This window comes from Amphiura filiformis, chromosome 1 (assembly GCF_039555335.1).
Source record: "Amphiura filiformis chromosome 1, Afil_fr2py, whole genome shotgun sequence".
Lineage (NCBI taxonomy): Eukaryota > Metazoa > Echinodermata > Ophiuroidea > Amphilepidida > Amphiuridae > Amphiura > Amphiura filiformis.
The window spans coordinates 42,798,031-42,819,899 of NC_092628.1; the positions used below are offsets into that span (position 1 = coordinate 42,798,031).

Sequence of the window (21,869 nt, forward strand, 5' to 3'; positions counted from 1 at the left end):
ATATTTCAACGATAGTAGGCAGTTACATAGAACCTTAACTGGTAGGTTCAACGTTTGACGATTTTCATTATTTTGCCATTACTGGATATAGACAATGAATATTATTAAAATTTCACTTTGTTCATGACTGCCAACCGATATTCCCACTTCACAGTAAGTATTATTTTATAATGTTTTCAGCATAATGTATTCTTATGTACGATGGTGTAATTACAAGCTATTGCAGGCTTATTTTGTATGAGTATCACCCTATACAGGTATATTCACAATTTAGTTCATTCTTTTATCTTCAATGCAGGCCAATTGTTCTTTTAAATTTGTGTACTCCCGGTGTGTACTACCATATCAAAAGTATATACTTGTCCGCTGCTACATGTGTCTCTTTTTACCCCGGGGGGGGGGGGGCACTCAACTTTGGAAGTGACGGGTATGTGCCTACCGGAGTCGCGAAGTAGGGGCCTATCGGGTACAAAGCGTTATTTTAAAAAAGGGGGTCATTGGGTACAATATTTTGAAAAAAGGGGTCATCGAGTATAAGATTTTTTTTTAAGGGTCATCAGGTAGAAAATTTTGAAAAAATGGAGCAAAATTTTGAAAATTTCGGCATAATTTTGAAAAAATGGAGCAAAATTTGACAGTTTCGGCATTTTTTGTTGCATTTTGATGATGCTATTCTAGAAAAAAGGGGTCATTGGGTAGCCGCAACCAAAAAAGGGGGTCATTGGGTAGCCGCAACTAAAAAAGGGGGGTCATCGGGTATGGCTTTTAAAAAGGGGGTCATCGGGTATAGTCGACTTCAAAAAAGGGGGCCTACAGGCACATACCGTCACTTCCAAAGTTGAGTGCCCCCCTGGGCTTTTTACATAATAGCTAGGAATAAATACCAGACTCAACTCAAATGAAGGTCACTCCAAGTTACCCCCAAGTCACATGGTTTAGGAATATAGAGATCATTCCTTACCCATGTGACTCGGGTGGTTTTAAGTGACCTTGACTTGAGTTGCTAGCTATTACGTAAAAAGAGACACATGTAGCAGCCGACAAGGGCATCATTTATTCATTTTGACATGATTTACACATTTATGGAACTGCTATGTACAAACATAATTGCCTTATTTACAATGACAAAATTAACTGTACCATTTTTACTTTAACACCCGCTTTAACATTCCTCTTTCTTTAGGGTTATCAAAATTTTCTGCCTAGGCTATGCAACACACATCATATCAGTCACCAAGGTAGTGAGTATTTTGCACACTCCTAAAAACTTCCTACCTACAGTACAATAATCTTCTTTATGTAAGTAAGAAAATGAGTAATCGACAACTAATTCGCCTCTTCAAATGCTTACTGGTCTTAACCTGTGGCCTTTTCATGTGGCACATATTGGGATTTGGAAATTGGACATACAATTACTTTCAAAGTCCTCGGTAAGTAAAAGAGATATGAACGAATGTAATGTATGTATGTATAAAATTAAAAAAAAATATTGACATTTTATATAGCGCCTTTCATGTGTATCAAAGCGATTTACATTTATTCCGCTGTCATTAGAATATGTCGCTGTAATACAATGCCCAAGACATGCTAATACCTTTGGGCGGGGCTCATGGACATTATTCCTAACAGCTCCCCATTTCACCCCTGGGTGGAGAGAGGCAATTGAGGTAAAGCGTCGTGCCCAAGCGCCTTGCCCAAGTGCACAATACCATATGATGGCACCGCCGGGGCTCGAACTCGTAACCCTCCGATTGCGAGGTAGAGCCACCGTGCCCTCAGGTAAAAGGTATTGATTTACAGTTTTAAAAACAGTCACACCAATCCTTAATAGCTTTCGATACGCGCTATGTGTTCCACTCTGTAGGCTATAAATAATGTAATGTAATGTAATGTAATGTAATGTAATGTAATGTAATGTAATGTAATGTAATGTAATGTAATGTAATGTAATGTAATATAATGTAATATAGGTATTAACCTATTCTCTATATAACAGATCCATTTCTCAGAGGTACCCAGACGCAAAGCCATTTTCATACAAAAGTCGGAAAAGAATCAATTCTCACAACACCGAGCTTAATGAAACGGAATTAGCTGCTCTCGTTGAAAGGTCTAAAATATTACCCAAAGGTTCAAAAAATATACATAAGAATGACAGCGATCCTCAACCAACTCTTCCTTCGTGGATGTTCTACCAGATGGCTTTTCAAGGAGACAAGTGGGTTTCCAATAAAACAAATGCTGAAAAATTTAGGTAATTATAGGTTGTTATATTTTTTGCTCATTTCTCCGACGTCCACGTTCCCGTTTATGTCACCCAAATATCTCTTATTTTTCCATTTGATCTGTCTCCTAAATGCCCATTTTTCAATTTCAACAGTAATTCTCATTATCACTGATATTTTCTTACTTATTGTGAACACACAAAGCCAGTTGAAGCTATTTAGAACTAAAAATTCGATGTTTGAGGCTTCTGTGAGACTGTTTTGGATCTCAAAAAAAATGGTCATGTTTTCACGCAATGCTGCCCTAATTTAGGTCCAAACGGTCGGTCTCTCACCCAACGACCCCATAATTCTTACATGTTGCGCTCACCTAATGACCCCAGATTTGTTTTTACCTTTTACTCTGACCAAAAGCCCGTTAGTGTGAAAGTGTCAGCCCTATACATATATCCATTTCATATCGAAGTGTATGTATTTTCCCCCTAATTTTTACAATCTTCGTCAAATTTTGTCCCCCGTGATATTTGTCTTCAACCTCACCTCACCCCCTGTTGACCTTCCCCTGAGAGAGTCCTGGCTACGTCATTGCATATTAAGTTAAGCAAGCAAGCCAGAAAGAAAGAAGGGAGTGCAGGAGGGAAAGAGGGCGAAGAGAATACTTCAAAGTAGCCGTGCCTAAGATGAGCATTGAGGACGTTGCCTTTCAAATGAGTAACACATGATTTACGAAGGATTTAAATAATGTAATTTTTTTCTTGTTACAGAACAGAACTACGTGGAATAGAGTTGAATTCAAGAACTCATATGGTATTGTCTCATAAAACGACTCCTGTAGGAGTACGATTGCCCTGTTATTTTTGTAAACCAAATGACACAGTCCAAGTACAAAGCTGGTTTACTCGTGTTATGCCACAGGTAAGCAATATTGAACTTAAAGGAAGTATCCGGCAATCACAATATTTGCCTTATACTCGTATGTTAGAAAATTATTATCAAGCACGAATCGCTTGGTTTCATTTTAAGGGCGTACTACACCCATGTATTGGTTTGATAGCTTTTGATTGGTCTAAAAAAATATTTTTTCATTTATAGCTAGGCATTATATGCACGGATCATGTGAAATAAAGAAAAAAATAAAATAATAATAAAAAAAGGTGTTTTTAAACCATTGTATAGTAAGTCATTTTAGCCCTATATATTTTTTGTTTACATGTATCCTGGTAACTCAGATGCATGTTTCATAACAAACCATAAATTGTCCATAATTTATTCTTTTCAACATGTTCAAGTAGGGGGCATGAATAGAATACATTAAATCCTTTGTTATACCATCTATAGAAATGTACTCACTGATTATAACACTGAATAAATTAAATAGGCCTAATCTCTTCCACATAGACAATTTAATAGTACACCATGTATTTATCTTCTATAATGTGGTGTTAGGAAAAGAGATTAAAAAAGGCTATACGGTCATCAAAGGTCAGGTTATAGGTCAATTGGTTCAGGTCAAATTCAGGCATCAACATGTGGTAGTCTGTGATATCATACATGTCATAATGAGGCATCAATTTTGATATTTTGTCTGTTACTGGATATATAATGGAAATATGTGAGGTGGATATACTAAAATACCTTGGGATGTAAATGGTGAGTACAATTTAGATTGCCTAGTTGAGATGAATTGGGCAAATAAATATAAAATAGTTACCAAAATCACAAAAATGAAGCTTACGGAAAACTACCTAATATGGTGGTATGGGTGACAAAAATACAATCTTTTTCAACATTGCTGTAGTGTGGTTGTGGTAACCTGTTACCTATGGCTTAATTAAGTTTCAGTGAAATAGTGTCGCAAGTTCAAAATACAAAATATAGCTCAACATTGAAAATAGAAGCATTTTAACCGGTTCGTTTTTGATAGTTGTGGAGCACCAAGTTCATGAAGTCATAAAAGAGATCAGGGACCGCTTATTCCCATTTTACATATCAACATTATTTCCCTAATGTGTTAGCAACACATATCCAAAATTTTAACGAAATCCGTTGATAGTAAGCTTTCCAAAATGAAGTGAATTTAAAACATCAGTGATGTACCACCTTTTGGCTTATATCATTAGAAGCATGTACGCTTCATTGATACTGATGCCACCAATTGAACGAGAAGATTTGCCCCTTCATTTTGCATACCACTTTGTCCAATTTCTTTTTCTCATTTCTTCACAAAATGCAAAAAATGCAAAAAAATGCATGGGTGTAGTACCCCCTTAAACAAATTCATATTGACCATATAAACGAATAAAAAAAGACCCTTTCTCAACACGCGATATTCAAATCAAAATTCCCGTGCACCGAAATTGTCTGGTAATACAATGAAGGCTGGCGACAGTTGAGCACAAATAACCATGACGTCATTGCCCTAACCAATTTAGGCGCGGTAATTTTGAATATCGCGTGTTGGGAGACGACTGTATTTTATTATTTTTTGTGGTTAATATGAGTTTGTTTGAAATAAAACCATGTGATTCGCGCTTGATAATTATTTTCTAACATATAAGGCATAATGTTATTATTGCCGGAGACTTCCTTAAAACTATAAGTAGTGTATCGTGGCAAAGAAAACTAGTTTAACTATACATCCTTCCCCACAATCCATAGCGTATTTGGATTGCGAATAAACATGATAAATAAAACTCACCAGTTGATAACACCTGTTTAAGACCTCTCTTGCGCCAGAAATCCCAAACTTTACGAAAATGTCCAGGGTGTCCTATCATCAGTGTAGATGTGTTTGACTCAACCGTTGTACTGCACGTTGACACGCCTTCACCCAGGATGGGTCGTCATTGCCCTTGCCAATTTTGGCGCGGGAATTTGAATATCGTGTGTTGGGAGACGACTGTTTTTATTCATTTTTGTCAAGATGAGTTTGTTTTAAATAAAACCATGTGATTCGTGCTTGATACATATTTGGCTAACATTTAACGTACAATGCCATGATTTAATGGGATGCGGAAAAGGTATTATTTGTCTTAAAATTTTCTAAATTAATTCATGACATTATCATTCCTTCAATGTATCGTTGCGAAAAACAAAGCACACAAAACATATGAACCAAAAGTTCCCAGATTTGGGGACACATTACCCAATTAACTCTAAAAACTTTTTGTTTCAAAGTATATGATATGGTCAACAAATTGCATTTTGAAATAGTCACTATTTTCAGTTTATTGTAGACTTCATAGCGTAATTGCAGAATAGACCACACCACAACTTCAGATCCTGAACATTGCGTTGATGGTGACGAGACCGTATAATGATATTTATACTTTTATTCATTTTATTATAGGGTCGAATATATATTATAGTTGTTGCAGTAAAAGTAGATTTACCATTCCAAACCGTTGTTGGTTAACGAATAACCATCCACTTGAGTGTATAGGGGCCCCGGATATAGGGGCCGGGTAGCATTACAAGTGCGAATATTTCCGATTCAAAAGTATGATTTTTACACGTTCTTTTCAGAGTTCTCCTCTTGAGGGGAAAAGTTTCAAACGTTGCAGTGTTGTTGGTAACGGTGGTATACTCGCGAATAGCACCTGTGGAGCAAACATAGACAAGGCTGACTACATATTCAGGTAACCGCACCCGTTGACCAACCGTCTAAAACTTCTGGTCATTCGAATTGCATAATATACTCCTCTTAATTCTTTCCCACACTCCATTATTGGTTAAGTTCAGGTTCCAAAGTAATATTTTCGAAAGTGAATGGAAAGATGAATCCCACTGTAATAGTTTTGTAATAATTAGTTAATAATTAGTCATTGTATTAGTCATTCGATTAGTAATTCATGTAAATATCTAAATCACGATAAATCACGAAACCATAATCATTAGTCATGTAATTATTCTTTTAGTAATACAAATACACATCGTTTCAGTATTATTTTCCTTGAATAACAAAAACTCGTATCTTGTATGACTTATTTTTAAATAGTCGAATTAGACCATTTTTTTGACCAATTAGATTTTAAGTGTTGACATACCGCCACATATATATAAGTGAGTGTGTTTTGTAACTTTAATTATCTCTGCGCGGGTGTCGACTGCAGACGAAAAGTATCAGAATTGTAAATTTTCATGACCATATTTGGAATTAGATTGAAAAATGCATTAAAATGAGTACAAACAAGCCTAGTATATTGGGTTAGTGATTCTTATGATAGCTCTTGATATTTTGAGAAAATATCTCAAAACTTGGGACTATAAGTCTGACTAGCACTCAGTTCATTAATGTCACCATGATATGTCATCATTATTTTGTTGATGTAGTACTATATAGTATGTCAAATGCATTAAATAGTTCAAATTCTCTTCCAGGTGCAATTTGCCTCCAATCGCTAAGTATATCAGAGATGCGGGACAGAAGACAAATCTTGTTTCATTAAATCCCAGTATGATAATGAGTCGGTAAGCAAACTTGATTTGGAACAAAGATCTAAACGAGACAATGTGTGCTAAGAAGAGTCTGTAAAATGATAAGCACTATTGTGGTTTTTTTTGGGGGGGCAAACAACGTGCGCCTGAGGATTTTGAGGTGCGTCAGGAAACATCTTGCTACATGTGGATTATCATAAGTTCATCCGTTAGGCTAAAAAAATTGTTATGTTTCAAAGCCCATGGCAGGTTCAAAAACGAATCCGGAATGAGCTTATTAAGATTTCATTTTTTTAATTTTTCAATTAAGATGCCATTTTCGAGTATTCAAAAGTATACAGCATAAAACTGTGGTTGATTTACATAATTGAAGTAATATCAATTGTTTTGTTTTATACCAGCTTATACCTAAACAATGCGAGTATCGCATCAAGTAACTTTTCTTCCAAATTTGTCTCAGAATTTAATGATTTTACGGCAAAAAAAAAAAGGAAAAAAAAAGAGAAATAAAAAATGAAATTGCCGTTTCAGCTGACATAGACGCGCTAAGAAAACGCACGAGCGCGGCGGCTTTGAGACATAACAAATTTGTTAGCCTAACATACGTATATACACTTGAATAGAATTCTACTTCTTTTTTACAAATTTCAGATACGGCTTATTTGGCAGCAAAAACTTAACACAAAAATTCAATTCTGATTTAGCTGAATACACAGGACTTATATTGGCGACATGTCTAGGCGACCCATCCTGGGTGAAGGCGTGTCAACGTGCAGTGCAACGGTTGAGTCAAACACATCTACACTGATGATAGGACATCCTGGACATTTTCGTAAAGTTTGGGATTTCTGGCGCGCGAGAGGTCTTAAACAGGTATTATCAACTGGTGAGTTTCACTTAATCGCAATCCAAATATTACGCTATAGAAGGTTGAACTATACTGCGCCCAGAAAGCATACACTTGAAAAAAAAAGTTTAAAACTAAACCATATTTATTTATTTTGTTTTTTTAAAGATATAATCTTGCATATTATGACACCCCTTTATTCCAATGTAACCTCCAGAAGCAGAGTTACAAACATTTGATTAGACAAAGATCCAGTTTTAAAAGCGACAAACTGCCCTATACACGTCCGATTGGAGCATGTGATGACAATGTACAGCCATTATGCATGGTCAACAACGGTGGCCACACAAGATATTGATGGGATTAAAAGAAATTAAACAAAAGGAAATAAAGAAAACTGAAACAACAGAACTGAAAAATAAAATAAAGTTGTGAAGAGTACAGAGAAGAAAAAAAAATGAAATAAAAACTTACTGCTTTAGCATATGTTTAGATATAGCTTGACTGAAGAAACTGTGTTGTCTCTTTGTTGCACTTGTTGGAATCTTTTCGCCTGTATAGACCAGTTTGTCACTTTTGAAACTGGACCTTCGTCCAATCAAATGCTTGTAACTTTACTTCTGGAGGTCACATTGGATTCAATGGGGTATCATAATGTGGAAGATTAGATAGTGCGTCGATTAAAAAAATGCCGAATTATGGTTTCGTTTTAAAATTAGGAAAAGATTATTGCCGTTTCCCACCAAAATTCACCCGAACATGGGCAAAAGTAATGTAAAATACCAGATTTTTGCGAGCACGCGCGCACATCAATTATCCAAATAAACCGGCATATATCTCACCATAATGGGCTATTCCAGAAATTAACGGCACCTACCCTAAAAAAAGAAAAAGAAAAGCGCAGTGATTTATAGTGCGCTACGCACAGGCACAACGCCTAGACATTGATCCACAAGCCTCAGCACACTTTACAGGTTGTCGCTGACCACTATGGCCCCATATCAATCCATAAACCATTAAATAACAAATCAGGGACTTTGCTGCTTCAAGATGAGCGCACACCCTAGACATTCCACAAATAACCATCGCAACCAGGATCAGCTCCCCGAGTTTCGTACGGGTTACAACGAGACAAATTAGCAGTGAGTTCCTTGTCCAGGGGAATTTCAAGCTAACTCAATTTTTCCACGAGAGCGTAATAGGCACCGCCAGGGTTCGAACCCGCAACCTCTCGCACCATAGTCGAACGCCTTATCGATTGAGCTAACTTGACTGCTAAAGAAGACACGGGATTCCCAAAAAGTTTGAGTTTTCCCATGTCTTCTTTAGGGGTAAAAAGCCGTCCTCGGCAATTGCGAGCACCAACATGCGAGGGGGTATACACCCCCCCCCACACACACACATTTGAACATGAGAGTCCGTGATCATTATTTTTAGAATCCAATAAATATTCATAGCTGATTGATCATTGATTATCGACTATCGATTAACACCATCTCAAACGCTGCTTACCAGCGTGCTAAGACTGTGATGAAATCCGTAGCCATGATACTCTATGTACTACTGCTGGCTATGATCTTTCCTTTGTTTTTTCTTATTTCATCTGTCTTATGATTTACGAGGTCAGATCTTAAAAAAGATTAAGATTTTCCCATGTCTTCTTTAGGGGGAGAGCCAAAATTATCTGGATGCGCCCAATACCTGGTCAAAATGATGCAACCGGGATTTTTTTTTGCGTCTTTGCCCCGACTTTTTAATTTTGCCCCTCCCCTGACAAAGAAAACTGTCTAGGTTCCTGGATTCTAACTGAGCAATGAGAATAATTGGCCACCAGTTTCAAGTGTTCATAGAATAGCTTTAGGGGGTACTACACCCCTGTGGTAGATTTGTGACTATTTTTGCATTTTTTCAAATCACACACTGGTAACAAAAGTTATGTATATTATTGGGGCAAGGAATCCAATTACTACACTGAAATTTCAGTGACTCAAGACAAGCGGTTCAGTGTGATAGGAAATGAGGTACATCCTAGCGGTACCTTATTTCTTATCATAAATAACGAACCGCTTGTCTTGGGTCACTAAAATTCCAGTGTAGTAATTGGACTCCTTGCCCCTATACATAACTTTTGCTACCACTGTGTTATTAGTTTTTGAGAAAACGCAAAAATAAACGCAAATTTATCGAGGGGTGTAGTACCCCCTTAAGACTTTCAGTTTTGAATACGAATTACAGAATTAACCAGAATGTACCTACTTTTTTAAAAATCTATGTCATACACAAATTATATATAAATCTTCTTTATTTTTCTTCAGGTTTCTATCTAGCAACTACAGCTCTGGAATTATGTGACGAAGTACACCTGTATGGATTTTGGCCATTCCCGTTCACTTTTTATTCTGAGGAACCCATTCGTTACCATTATTTTGATAAAGTCAAAGCTAAATCAGAAACACATAGTATGGCATTAGAATTTTGGGAATTGTGGCAAATGCACCAGGATGGCATTCTTAGACTACATATAACACCGTGTTATGGCGGAACAAATAGCCCTAAACTGGCTGAACATCAAGTATCATTTGATTGAAAGTGTTCAAACCTATCCTGGCTGAAGGTCAAAGCATGAAAACAATTTTTGTCTTATGGAGCTGAACTCATCTTCGACGATGAACCGAAAGATTTTTCTTCGTGTACTCTGATCTCTTCTGGATGCAATATATCTAACAAAATATACACTATGGAACGCATGGTTCTTCATGGTGGCTCTCATGAAAGAACTGCGCTGTGTGTGCAAGGAAGTAGACCGTGATCTATAGGCGAATCCAACGAGCCAAGTCATGGTCAGGATTTGGGCGGCCATTACTGGGTCCCCGCAGCACCAAACTGGTGTTGTGACCGCCCAATTGGGTAAAGCTGCTTAAAATTCGATGTTAGATTCTTTTGTGTTGTAAACTGTCAACTGTCATCATTCTTTTGTCTACGTGTAACTGAAATTTTGGAAATAAGCTTTTGTCGTGGATATCTACTGAAAAATGTCATAAAAAGAGGATGCTAGGATCACGAAATACTCCTTTAACCCTAACCGCCTAAGGGCTTTTTGGCGACGGGAAGGGAAAGAAGAAAGGAATAAAGAGAGAAAACAAAGGAAGAAGTTGTTTGCTCTGGGTGGGATTCGAACCCGGGACCCCTCGCATGCCAACCACTGGCTCGGCGACACTTAGCCACGGGTGTTGGGCTTCGCTGGCCAGTGGAACCGTGCCTATTTATCACTTAGGGCGATTGCGTCATCACACCACGTGGGATGGACGCACGAACAGCGCATATATCAACTTGTATTTTTTAGTACTTAGTACGGTTAGGGGAGGTTGCTCGAGGACACGTGCAGCATCAATCAAACGCGCGCTCGCGGGGGAACATGAGACAAATCTGGGTTTTTTGGCCTAATTTTTTACACAATGTTTGTGTTTGTTTCCGTTTTGGAGTCAAAATAATATCTACTTAGAAGTATAACAAACCTGAAGTATAAAACACATTATTTTACAGTCCACTAAAATATTTTCAAATAAATTGGAAAAAAAATACACAAGAAATATATACAATTGTTAGAATGTTTCACTCCAGTGAAGCTGGAATCCCAGCAAAAGAGCAATGTAAATTAATTATGGTAGCCATGCATGCAGTGTAATATTTTCACCTCTGACATATTCATAACATGTTGGGGTGGGTGCACATACAGCATGTACTGTGCACACAGGTTTTAAAGAGTTTTGCAAAAGTACATGTATAGTAGTTTACACTCAATTTACAGTAACATGTTATCAGCATAATATAAAAAAGTTTTGGTAGTGTTTATTAATATAAAATGATTTAAGCTGGTTTTTTTATGATCTTTATATGAAATTGTGCCTTATTTAATACGGTAAACAGGTATGAAAAGATGAGAAATTGTCTTGAATACCAAGAAGATGAGCCATCATGGAAATAAATAATTTTGGGCCTTACTCGACTCCAGATTTGTTAAGCACTTCAAAAGTTACAACTGAGCTCAATTTGATGCCTTTCTGGGAAAGTGCACAATACTTCTGATATTTTACACGCTTCTGCAGGACTATTGTACGCACAAACATTTGTTTAAATAATCGTCAGCAAATTTTTTGGAACATCTCTAATATTTGGGTTGCTAATCACGTGGTGTTTTAGACAAATTGGTATGATAAAAGTGCCAAATCCTTCGGTAGCATGTTATCCAAAAATGATTTTATTCTAAATTTCCAAATTTAAAGAAAAATTTAATTTGAATATTAACTTTTTGAAATACTTCTCTTTGGTTTATGCTATTCAACAAAATTGGAAAAGAGATGTTAAGATGGTGGACAGGGAAAAAATAGATGATATTAGTATCTCGAAACTGAATGAATGATTCCGGCAATCACAACATTATGCCTTATATGTTAGAAAAATTATTATCAAGCATGAATCACATGGTTTTATTTAAAACAAACTCATATTGACCATAAAAATGAATAAAAACAACCGGCTCTCAACACGCGATATTCGAAATTCCCGCGCCAAAATTATCCAGTGCAATGACGTCATGGTTATTTGTGCTCAATTGTTGGCAACCTTCATTGTATTACTGGGACGTCATTGCACTCGACAATCTCGGCGCCCGGGAATTTTGAATATCGCGTGTTGAGAGACGCCTGTTTTTATTCATTTTTATAGTCAATATGAGTTTGTTTAAAATAAAACCACGTGATTCGTGCTTGATAATTATTTTTTTTCTAACATATAAGGCATAATGTTGTGACTGGCGGAGACATCCTTTAACTAAATTAGTCCATGAAATGTGTAGTTATTCAAAAGGTCTTTAAAACCCCTGTTTGTGGTTAATGGGCTATTCAGTTTGAAGAGTGGGACAGTAGATATTTCCAATTTAAGATTTCACACAGGTATGTAACTGTGAATAATTGCTCTCTCATATTGGTTTTGCTAAATCTGTTTTGGATGGTATTGAAATAACTCCTTTTTGGAATCAAGTTCAGTTTAATCTTTTGAGAAACTCCCTTGAGCTTAATATGAGAGATATTATTTTGGACCTATTGGATACTGAGAACTTCAAATTTAATTTAGTAATACTTCATGCAAAGTATTATATTTATATTTGTAAATAGGATAAAGGTAAACTTAATTATAATATTTTTGTAAAATTTCTTAAATCTTGTAGAAAAACTGGGAAGTTTTTTGCTGTTAAAAATGACAGTCTTAAAAATGGAGTAACAGATGGAAAAATGTCAATTTGTAATGAGATGTTTGGTGGTTCATGTGCTAAATTGAATTATTGTGCATTCTTATGTTTATAATTGTATCGTGATATATTTTCTTTGTATACATGCTTGTATGGGGTTTTTTTTTAAGAAAAGAAAAAAAGATGACTTGATGCAATAAATGACAGAGCCTTTTGGCTCTGTGAATGATAAAAAAAAAGAGTTTCAGAAACATATGTTTGAAATTGGTTATCTTGAGCTCAAGCAAAATCACCAAAACAACGTATAACCCACTGGCAGCTGGACTTCACTGCAGTAAGCTTAAAATGTCTTGTTTGGCTGTATTCTTGTCCAAAAGTATTAAAAAATATACTTGAACAAATACAATTCGTCATGGTTCATCGCGTTTATTCCTGCACACTAGTTATAATACATGTACAGCGCTGGCGAATATTTCACACGTTTCTCTTTGTCTCATCAAAGTCAGCGGCTCAAAATGGATATAAAGTTACATAGATGTTTCATTTTCATGACTTTCGTCATCCTACAAAATATACATTATTCGGTTGGGGGTAAGTAAACATTATTTGTTTAGTTAAACGCTATTCTCGATGTTTAACTAACTTCAGCAATTTCGGGTAACTTTTTAACACTTCCTGTCCCTTCTACATGTTCTACAGTCCACGTGCGCAGCAAGGCGTGTCAGTGGAGTTGTTGTTGTTGTTTCGGCTGTTGTCGCAATGGTCACAATTTAGTAAAATAACATATAGGCTACATAAAACTAAAACACATTGAATGTTGCCAATTATATTTTCATTGGCTCCTTGAAAGTGCCAAAGAAGATGCGTGGTGGTTATTTAAGGGAAAGTGTAAGAATTTATTTGAATTATTCCAGTTTATAAATAGCAATGTGTACTTCTCAACTATTTTTAGTATACATCAGGGTACATAAAATATATTCAATAGGTAGCAGGGTGCAGTGTAAAGCTATCTTCATTAGATAACAGGGTGTATATCCAGGGTGTATAGTGTAAATCTTAACATGCTTAAAGTAGACATGTGACATTGTAGATAGCATGACAGTGTATATAGTGCAAACAGTCTTCAGTAGATAGCACGATGTAGTGCAAAATTATCTAGATTAGATAGCGGGGTCTATTGGCATAGCGGGATATAATAATATAAAACTACCATCAGTAGATAATATTGAGATAGAAATCGTCAGTAGACAGCACCATCTTCAGTGGGTAGCAGTGTGTGCAGTGCTTAAATCATATGGTGAAAGCCCTGTAGTATAAAATTATCTGCAGTCGATAGCATGGTGTAGCATAAACTATATTGAGTAGATTTGTGTACAGGGATATTACTCACAAAACACATTCTCTTTATTGCTAAAAGATATTTGTATTTTAACTAGCCTTATTACTTTTTAAGTACACTATATAGGGTGTACCAGAAAAAAAACCGGGTGAATGAATTTGGACATAAGTCAGAAAATAGGCATTAGAATACAGCAAATTTAAATAAAATCTTGCATTTGACTGATTGCAAAGAAATGAGCGATTACATAAAGGTCCCGGATAAAGGTCCGTTCATCCAGGAAAGTTCTTTCTCAACTTTCCTGGTTCATCCTACGCCGCAATTGCTTTGCGGTGCGGTGCGTTACCCATATATCGCACCGCAAAGCAATTGCGGCGTAGTATGAACGGACCTCACCGCATCCGTCAATTCACTTCATTCCAAGTTTGAATGAAAGATCACCCAACACAATGCGCACTAGTGGTTAACATGTCATTTATATTTTGTTCGGTGATATACTTTTCGTTCTTCTAAAACAATCTGATTCTTACAAAACGTTTAATTAGGTTTTGTTCAAATACTGCACGATATTAAAAATGAAATCTTGCATGTATGATAATACACGGTACTTGCAAATATCTTTTTCGTTAATGTTAATATAATTATTGCATGAAGAATTATCACATAAAGAATTCCATCTGGCTAAAAAGTTAAATATTCTCACACCTTAAATAATATTTGTAATATTTCTAAGAAATGGTAATGCAAACTTTAAATCTTTAAAAAAATGTTCATGATATCAAAAATCACACGTAAAGCTGTAAGCACTTGATCATTGTCATCCTTGGCTCAAATCTTCTTTGGAAGTTTAAAATATAACATACTGCACAACATGAATAATTCAAGCTGGTAAGCTTCTAATTGCAGAAATCAAAGTTTTTGTGGACAAACTGTTGCTTCAAATAATGTCATGAATAATGAATGCAAAAGTTTTAACTTTAAACAAAACCCTCATCACTTAATCCCACCCAGGTGCAATGGGAAGCTGTTAGGGGTAGTCACAGTCGTCGTACTGATGAACCCTGCGCCATTTGTAGGCTGCAAACGTGGTTCCGACATATTCTAATGACGGCGGAATAAATGTAAAGCGCTCTGAGGCTGTTTACGGCATAAAGCGCTATATAAATATCTACATTTTTTTTACATTTTTAATCATGTCTTTCTTGGTTTTTTGAAAAGTGTAACACATTACATGAAAAAAGTTTTTAATATTTTAGCTATCCAATTTCAGAAATCCATGTTTAGTTTCTTAAAATGGGCGTTGCCTTTTAAATTGTTTGTCCATTTCTCGACTGATATTCAAATTCATGGACTGGAAATACAAGATGTAACACATGAAATTATGCAATTGTATTACTGTTTCAAATTTAAAATGAAAAGCGCAACACATATACTCGTTCTTGTATTAAATAAGAAATGTCTAAGCTGTCAGAGGCACTTTAGTTAGGTTCATTTTATAATCGGGTTCAAAAGTCAGCTGAAAAGTTAACCGATTATCTAAAAGGTTGCTGCGTATATAGTAATAACAGTACATGTACTCTACGATTACGTTGCGCCTTATTCCCCATTATGTTACCAGAATTTTATTTCAATGTCAAGGTCCATGGCCCATAAGAGTCAAATCTTAATTTCACTGCAATCTATTGACAGAATGGGCAAAGTTAAGTATTTACTTTTAAGGGTTCCATGGCTGCTCATTATATTTTTTTCATGACCCGTGTATTTATTTCATCATAATAATGTGAGCCAGTGAGCCGTGTTTTCATGGGTACTGGTGTGACGGGGTTTGGATTCATTATTTGTCATCTGTAATGATCCATTGACCCGTGTATGTGCAATAACCATGATAACGCAATATCATGTATTAGGCAAAAAAACAAAAACATGTTTGTTTCCTGTAGCAGGTCAAAAAAGTCAAATGCAAAATGCGGTTTTTTATTTTTATTTATTTTTATCATCCATGTCTCCAAATAAAAAAATAAAAAACTTTTTTGCTGCAAATTGGAATGGGAAGTTACAGTGGGTCTCTCCGACACACACACAAAATCATATTTCTTCATATTCAAGAATATTTATGACCCCATTTCAACCTGCAGTAGTTTTTCACTATGCTCGTTTGTTGTGTAATGTGTAAATGTTTATTCTAGTAGTGTTTTATGTTTGTTTGTTTTTGCGATTTTTCCGGGTTTTTTTTCTTTTTTTTCCTTTGTAAGTGAAAAAAATTCAAATGCGCACAATAAGCCGTCAAAAACGAAATGCGAGCGCGCTACAGGAAACAAACATGTTTTTTTTTGGCCTTACCTAACAAACATTAGGAAATCAATGCAAACAAATGGGTAGAAAAGTACACTTTATCCCGGGACTTTATCCTGCCTTAAATTAAAATTTTAAAAATGATATTAAATTTTTAGTATTATCTTAGTACATTTTCGATTATTACAGTCACAAATAACAAATCTGGCAACTAACGGTTACTGTCATATCAAACGTTTCCAGGATGATATTTATGTTGGAGAAACTTCGGCCCACCTATACGTGCAAAATCTTTTAGTTGAGACTCTTAGTTTCGAAGACGTTTCGAATTGACGTTTTTGTAACACGTAATTTTTGCCGGTAGTTTGATTTCTGCACTTTCCACCATAGATTAGATCCAAGGCCATTAATATTTTGTTTATGACATTTAGCCACAAGCCGGAGTCACAAACCCCTCCCCATGTGTATCCCTCCCCAACACACCCTAATGACCTTACTCTACATGCCACATATACTGTTCCCCCCCTCCATGCCCTATCACAGCTCTCTGTACATAACACATTACTTACTGCATCACAAAAACAATCCACGCACAAGCGAACCCCCCCTGCACACACACCGTCCTAAAAGGACTTCTCTTAATCTTGTGGGCCTATAACTATCATTTTCCTCCTGGTCACACATGCGTCCGAACTCAATCTAATTTATTTCAAAGTTGTGCACAACGTGACTACAAAACGTTTAAAACTCCCGAAATCATGTAATACTCAGTATTTCATTTCTGCATTTTCTGTTGTTTCTGGTAGTTTCTGTAATTTCTGTATTCTGTATATCTGTCTGCCGGGACCCAGATATAGCTGCCATTGAGGTGTAGGAATGCGTGAAATTGGATTACTATTTTCATTCATTTTGTGCTCCAGGGTATATTATATACTAGTGTTTTGGTATGGTAAACATTTTTACTCAAATTGATCAAGATAGGGCAAAGCCGTCACAGAGACCTTTTCTAATTAAAGGCCCATTCAGTGACTTGCTCAACCAGACCGGCTTCAGATTTTGGTACCTTTGTCATTGTCATAGATGTGCTAACATAGCCTGCTAGTAGTTCAGCCGAAAGCCATGTATGAAAGACAAAATAAGGCATTTTACATGAATCTCTAATTATTAACTACATGTATTTCAATGGGGCTTCAACTTTGTCTATAATACTGTTTCCTTGTTTTTTTGGACCAAATTTTTCATTTCAGAAATATCGAATGACAATCTCAACGATTTATTCTTGACTTGGGATTTATACACAGTTTTAATTTTTTTATACTTTCGCTGGGATCACTGAATGGGACTTTAAGTCATCAGAAAGTCAGCGCCAGCCCATGTCAATGGTATTTACTGTTTAAAAGGATCTTAATCCCATGATTTAGCCATATTCAAGCACTCATTTGAAGGTGCAAGGCGCTATATCTGAAATTGCCATAATATCACATAATTATCACTGAATAGCAACGAAATGCTAGTATTGCTAGTGTATCATTTTCCACTGCAATTTTCATGCAACTTTGCGCTATTTTTACTTAAAATTTGACAATTGCATGGTGGTGTAAATGTATAGAAATATCACAGAATAGCAACTTTATGTGCTACAATGCGTTAATACCATTTTATTTCAGGTAGCATAATACTGCAACTATCGTGCTAGTGTGTGCTATTCATACTACACCAATTACTTTGTAACAGAATAACGCCTCCTTTTGCTACATAGAGCTATTTGTGCAACTTTATTTCAGATAGCATAAATTTGCAACTATCGTGCTATTGTGTGCTATTCATACTATACCAATTACTTTGTAAAACGATTACCACCTCCCTGTGCTATATGAGCTATTTGTGTAATTTTATTTCAGATAGCATAAATGTGCAACTATTGTGTTAGTGTGTGTTATTCATGCTACATCTATCACTTTGTAACAGAATAACGCCTCCTTGTGCTACATAGAGCTATTTGTATTTCAGATAGCATAAATCGTGCTAGTGTGTACTATTCATACAACGCCTATTACTTTGCAACATATTAATCACATAACAAGTGCTCAATGAAAAAGGAAATAAAATTGTACCCCTGCTGATCCCTACTGATAAGCTGTCACCTCCTCACTTCAGGTACCATCCTCATCATGGAGGTGGATTACAGCCAGTCTTGTGATGAGCCTCCATTTGCATCTGTCTTGTGCGGCTTGGGTCGCAGTGTATGTGGTCATTTCCGTCCAGGATTTGATGTTTGATTTCCATGATACAAGATACAATTTATTTCCCATAATTCACAACAAGTCACATAATAATCAAATATTAATATAAGTATAAATTTTTAAAACAAATAAACAAGGGCAATATCAAACAACAACGAATTATGGAGGGGATGACCAGAAGGCCAGTAAGTATGATGACGTCCTCTGCCTCGGTTAGCTTGTGTTTATCCTAGGGTTCTAGCAAGATTTCCTGCACTGCCTCTTGCTACGTGACCAAAGTACTGTAGCTTGTGTTTTCTCACTGTTGTCTTACTTTTACTCAATATGGGCAAGAACCCATTCATTGGTGTTTTTGTCTTGCCAAGTGACACGCAATATACGACGGTAGCACCATAGTTCAAAGGCTGAGATCTTTTTGGTGTCTGCCTTCTTCAGGGCCCAGATTTTACATTCGTAGGTTGCTATGGGGAATATGAGTGCCTGAAGAAGTTTGGTTTTGACTTTGATTGTGAGTGACCGGTCTTTGAGTAGGTTTTGGAATTGACTGAATTTGTTTCTTGCTTATTGCAAGCCACCTTCGGATCTCCTTTGAGAAGTTTGCAATCTTTGTCTTTTATGTTTGAGTTCCTTGTGGCGGTTTTTCTATCAAAGTTTTTAGCTGCTTGGAACAATTCACGCGAATTGTGCATGGCATTATATTGTTCAAGTTTTGAACACTCCTGTTTAAGGGATCTAGAATGAGCGTTTATTGCGTTTCGACAGTATTTTTGTGGGACATGAGAGCACCTCAGACCTATCGAATTGCATTCTGAATACGAAGCATGTCTTTCTGATATCAAATAATTTTCATTTTTGAAAATCACAATATAATACAAATTTTATGACAAATTATAAAATTTGATATTTTCCAAATTTTTGATATATAACAGTCCTCGAAGTAAATTATATAAATCTAATGATATATTCTTAAAGTGTATGTAGCTGGGAGGAAAAGCCGACGGTCAATTGAAAATTTTGACCTTTCATATTGAAGATATGGATTTTTTCGCAAAAAGACCAAATTTTTTTTGGTGTTTTGGGGAAAAATCCATATCTTCAATACGAAAGGTGAAAATTTTCAATTGATCGTCGGCTTTTCATCCCACCTACATACACTTAAGTATAAATCATCAGATTTATAAAGTTTACTTCGAGTACTGTTAAATATCAAAAATATCAAATTTCAATGATTTGCCATAAAATGTGTATTAAATTGCGAATTTCAAAAACTCAAAATTATTTGATATCAGAAGGACATTCTTCGTATTCAGAATGCAATTTGATATGTCTGATGTGATCTAATGTCCCAAAATAAATACTGTCCAAACGTTCATACCCCTTCCCTTAAGCCAGAGTTCTTTGTCTTCTCTAACCCTCTTTTCGACATCCTTCTTGAGTTTTTTGTATTCATTATTGATCTCAGTTGGGTGCTGGCTCTGTGGGCGCAACTGACGTTTTGCGTCAATAACTTGCAGAGTTTCCTCACAGATCCATGGTTTCTTTGCTTTCCTTTTACGTTTTCCCAGGACCTTTTTGGCAGCTTTGTGAATGTTGTCTTTGAAATCACACCACAGTTCTTCTGGAGTATTCTCAGTGTTTGAAAGAGCTTGAAATGTGTTGCTTCTTTCTACTTGGTATTTCTCTTTGATGCTTTCATCCTGTAGGCTCTGGATGTCATAATTGTCAAGTGTTCTTGCCTTCTTCGGAATTTTGAGACGCAGTTTGAAGTCTGCATATAAAGAATTGTGATCACTGTCGATGTCTGCAACTGGAAAAGTGCGGCAGCTCTTTACATTTGTTTTCCATCTCTGTTTGATGAGAATGTAGTCTATTTAGTTTCTGTATAGGTTGTCTGGTGATGTCCATATACAGCCTGTCTCAAAAAAATTGTGCAAGTGAAAAGCGCCCTCTCTGGTAATTAGAAAATACCGTTGTGACATAATGCTTACATCAACGTCAAGGGCGTAGTCTTAGCTCTCAAATGTTGTTTGTTCTGTTCAATTTGCTTGTTTTAATCTCGAGATATGTTTAGTTAAAGACGAAAGGGTTAAATCACAATTGTGCCACTTTTACTATAGAGAAGAGGGCTTTACATGTAACAGTGATAGCATCAAGTTTATCAAGAGTTCCTTTGTGAAATCAAAAGAATGCATCAATTACACAATACAAATTTTTTTGACTGTTTTGACTGTTTTATCATGATGCAGGAATGATGATTCCCTTTTTCCACTTAAAAGAGATTAAAAGATAAATATTACATTACATGTGCATGTCAATGATTTTATCATGGTATATGCTGTTCTCTTAGTCACTTAAGACATGTTAAAAGACAAACAAATATTGCGCACTTATACATGTTAAATATAGGTTAATGAACGCGTATTACTTGTTGGGAGAGATATTAGACAAAATAATGCACGCGTGCTGATGTTGATGCGTCTAATGCATGCGGCCCGAAAGGAGGAGGGCATTAGACGCATCAGTAACGTAGCTGACGGGGGGGGGCAGGGGTGGCAATTGCCCCCCTGGCAATCCCTATTTGGGCCCCGCCCCATTTGGGCCCCCGCCCCCTAGCGCAGGGCAAAATTATAAAAGAGTGAGATGAGAGAGATGGAAAAAAGGGAAAAGAAAGAGGTGCGGATAGAATTGAACTATAGAACTATATATTAAAACGAGTTGCTTTTAGGGTAGCGCCCTTGTATTCCTTTTTTTTTTTTTTTTTTTTTTTTTTTTTACCACCGAAAAAAAAGGTTGGGTCAACCTTTTCGGGCTATTGAGGGCGGAAAATGTTTTGTTTGCTGGATTTGGGCCCCCGCCCCATACAGGCTTGCCCCCCCGGAAAAAATCCCAGCTACGCCACTGAGACGCATCAACATCAGCAATCATTGATTTACATGTACAGCTCTCTTCTCTAGTAAAAGTGGCACAATTCTGATTTTACCCTTTCGTTGTTAAATAAACATATCTCAAAATTGGAACAAGCAAATTGAACAGAACAAACGGTATTTGAGAGCTAAGACTGCGCCCGTGACGTTGATGTAAGCATTATGTCACAACGGTATTCTCTAATTGCCATAGAGGGCGCTTTTCACTTGCACAATTTTTTTTGAGACAGGCTGTATATTTTCTCCTTGGGTGGTGTTGGAAGAAAGTGTTGCATACGATGAACTCGTTGTCTTCGCAAAAGTCGGTCCCCCTC

The 21,869-nt window shown here is 36.3% G+C and overlaps 2 protein-coding genes across 2 annotated transcripts in view; both read left to right on the top strand.

Annotated features, from left to right (window-relative positions):
- Positions 1 to 1,189: 1,189 nt before the first annotated feature.
- On the top strand, positions 1,190 to 11,904 carry LOC140160532 (alpha-2,8-sialyltransferase 8E-like). Its single transcript, XM_072183774.1, has 7 exons — positions 1,190 to 1,430; positions 1,997 to 2,254; positions 2,990 to 3,140; positions 5,751 to 5,863; positions 6,606 to 6,695; positions 7,379 to 7,548; positions 9,825 to 11,904. Exons 1-7 carry the CDS (start codon positions 1,312 to 1,314, stop codon positions 10,094 to 10,096), a joined length of 1,173 nt encoding a protein of 390 aa, XP_072039875.1. The 5' UTR covers positions 1,190 to 1,311; the 3' UTR covers positions 10,097 to 11,904.
- A 1,319-nt stretch (positions 11,905 to 13,223) lies between these two features.
- Positions 13,224 to 21,869, top strand: part of LOC140166304 (uncharacterized) — an 82,348-nt gene continuing 73,702 nt past the window's right edge. Inside the window, exon 1 of the mRNA XM_072189724.1 lies at positions 13,224 to 13,348. Coding sequence (XP_072045825.1) covers positions 13,273 to 13,348 — 76 coding nt within the window. The 5' untranslated portion in view covers positions 13,224 to 13,272. The remainder of the gene's footprint in view (positions 13,349 to 21,869) is intronic.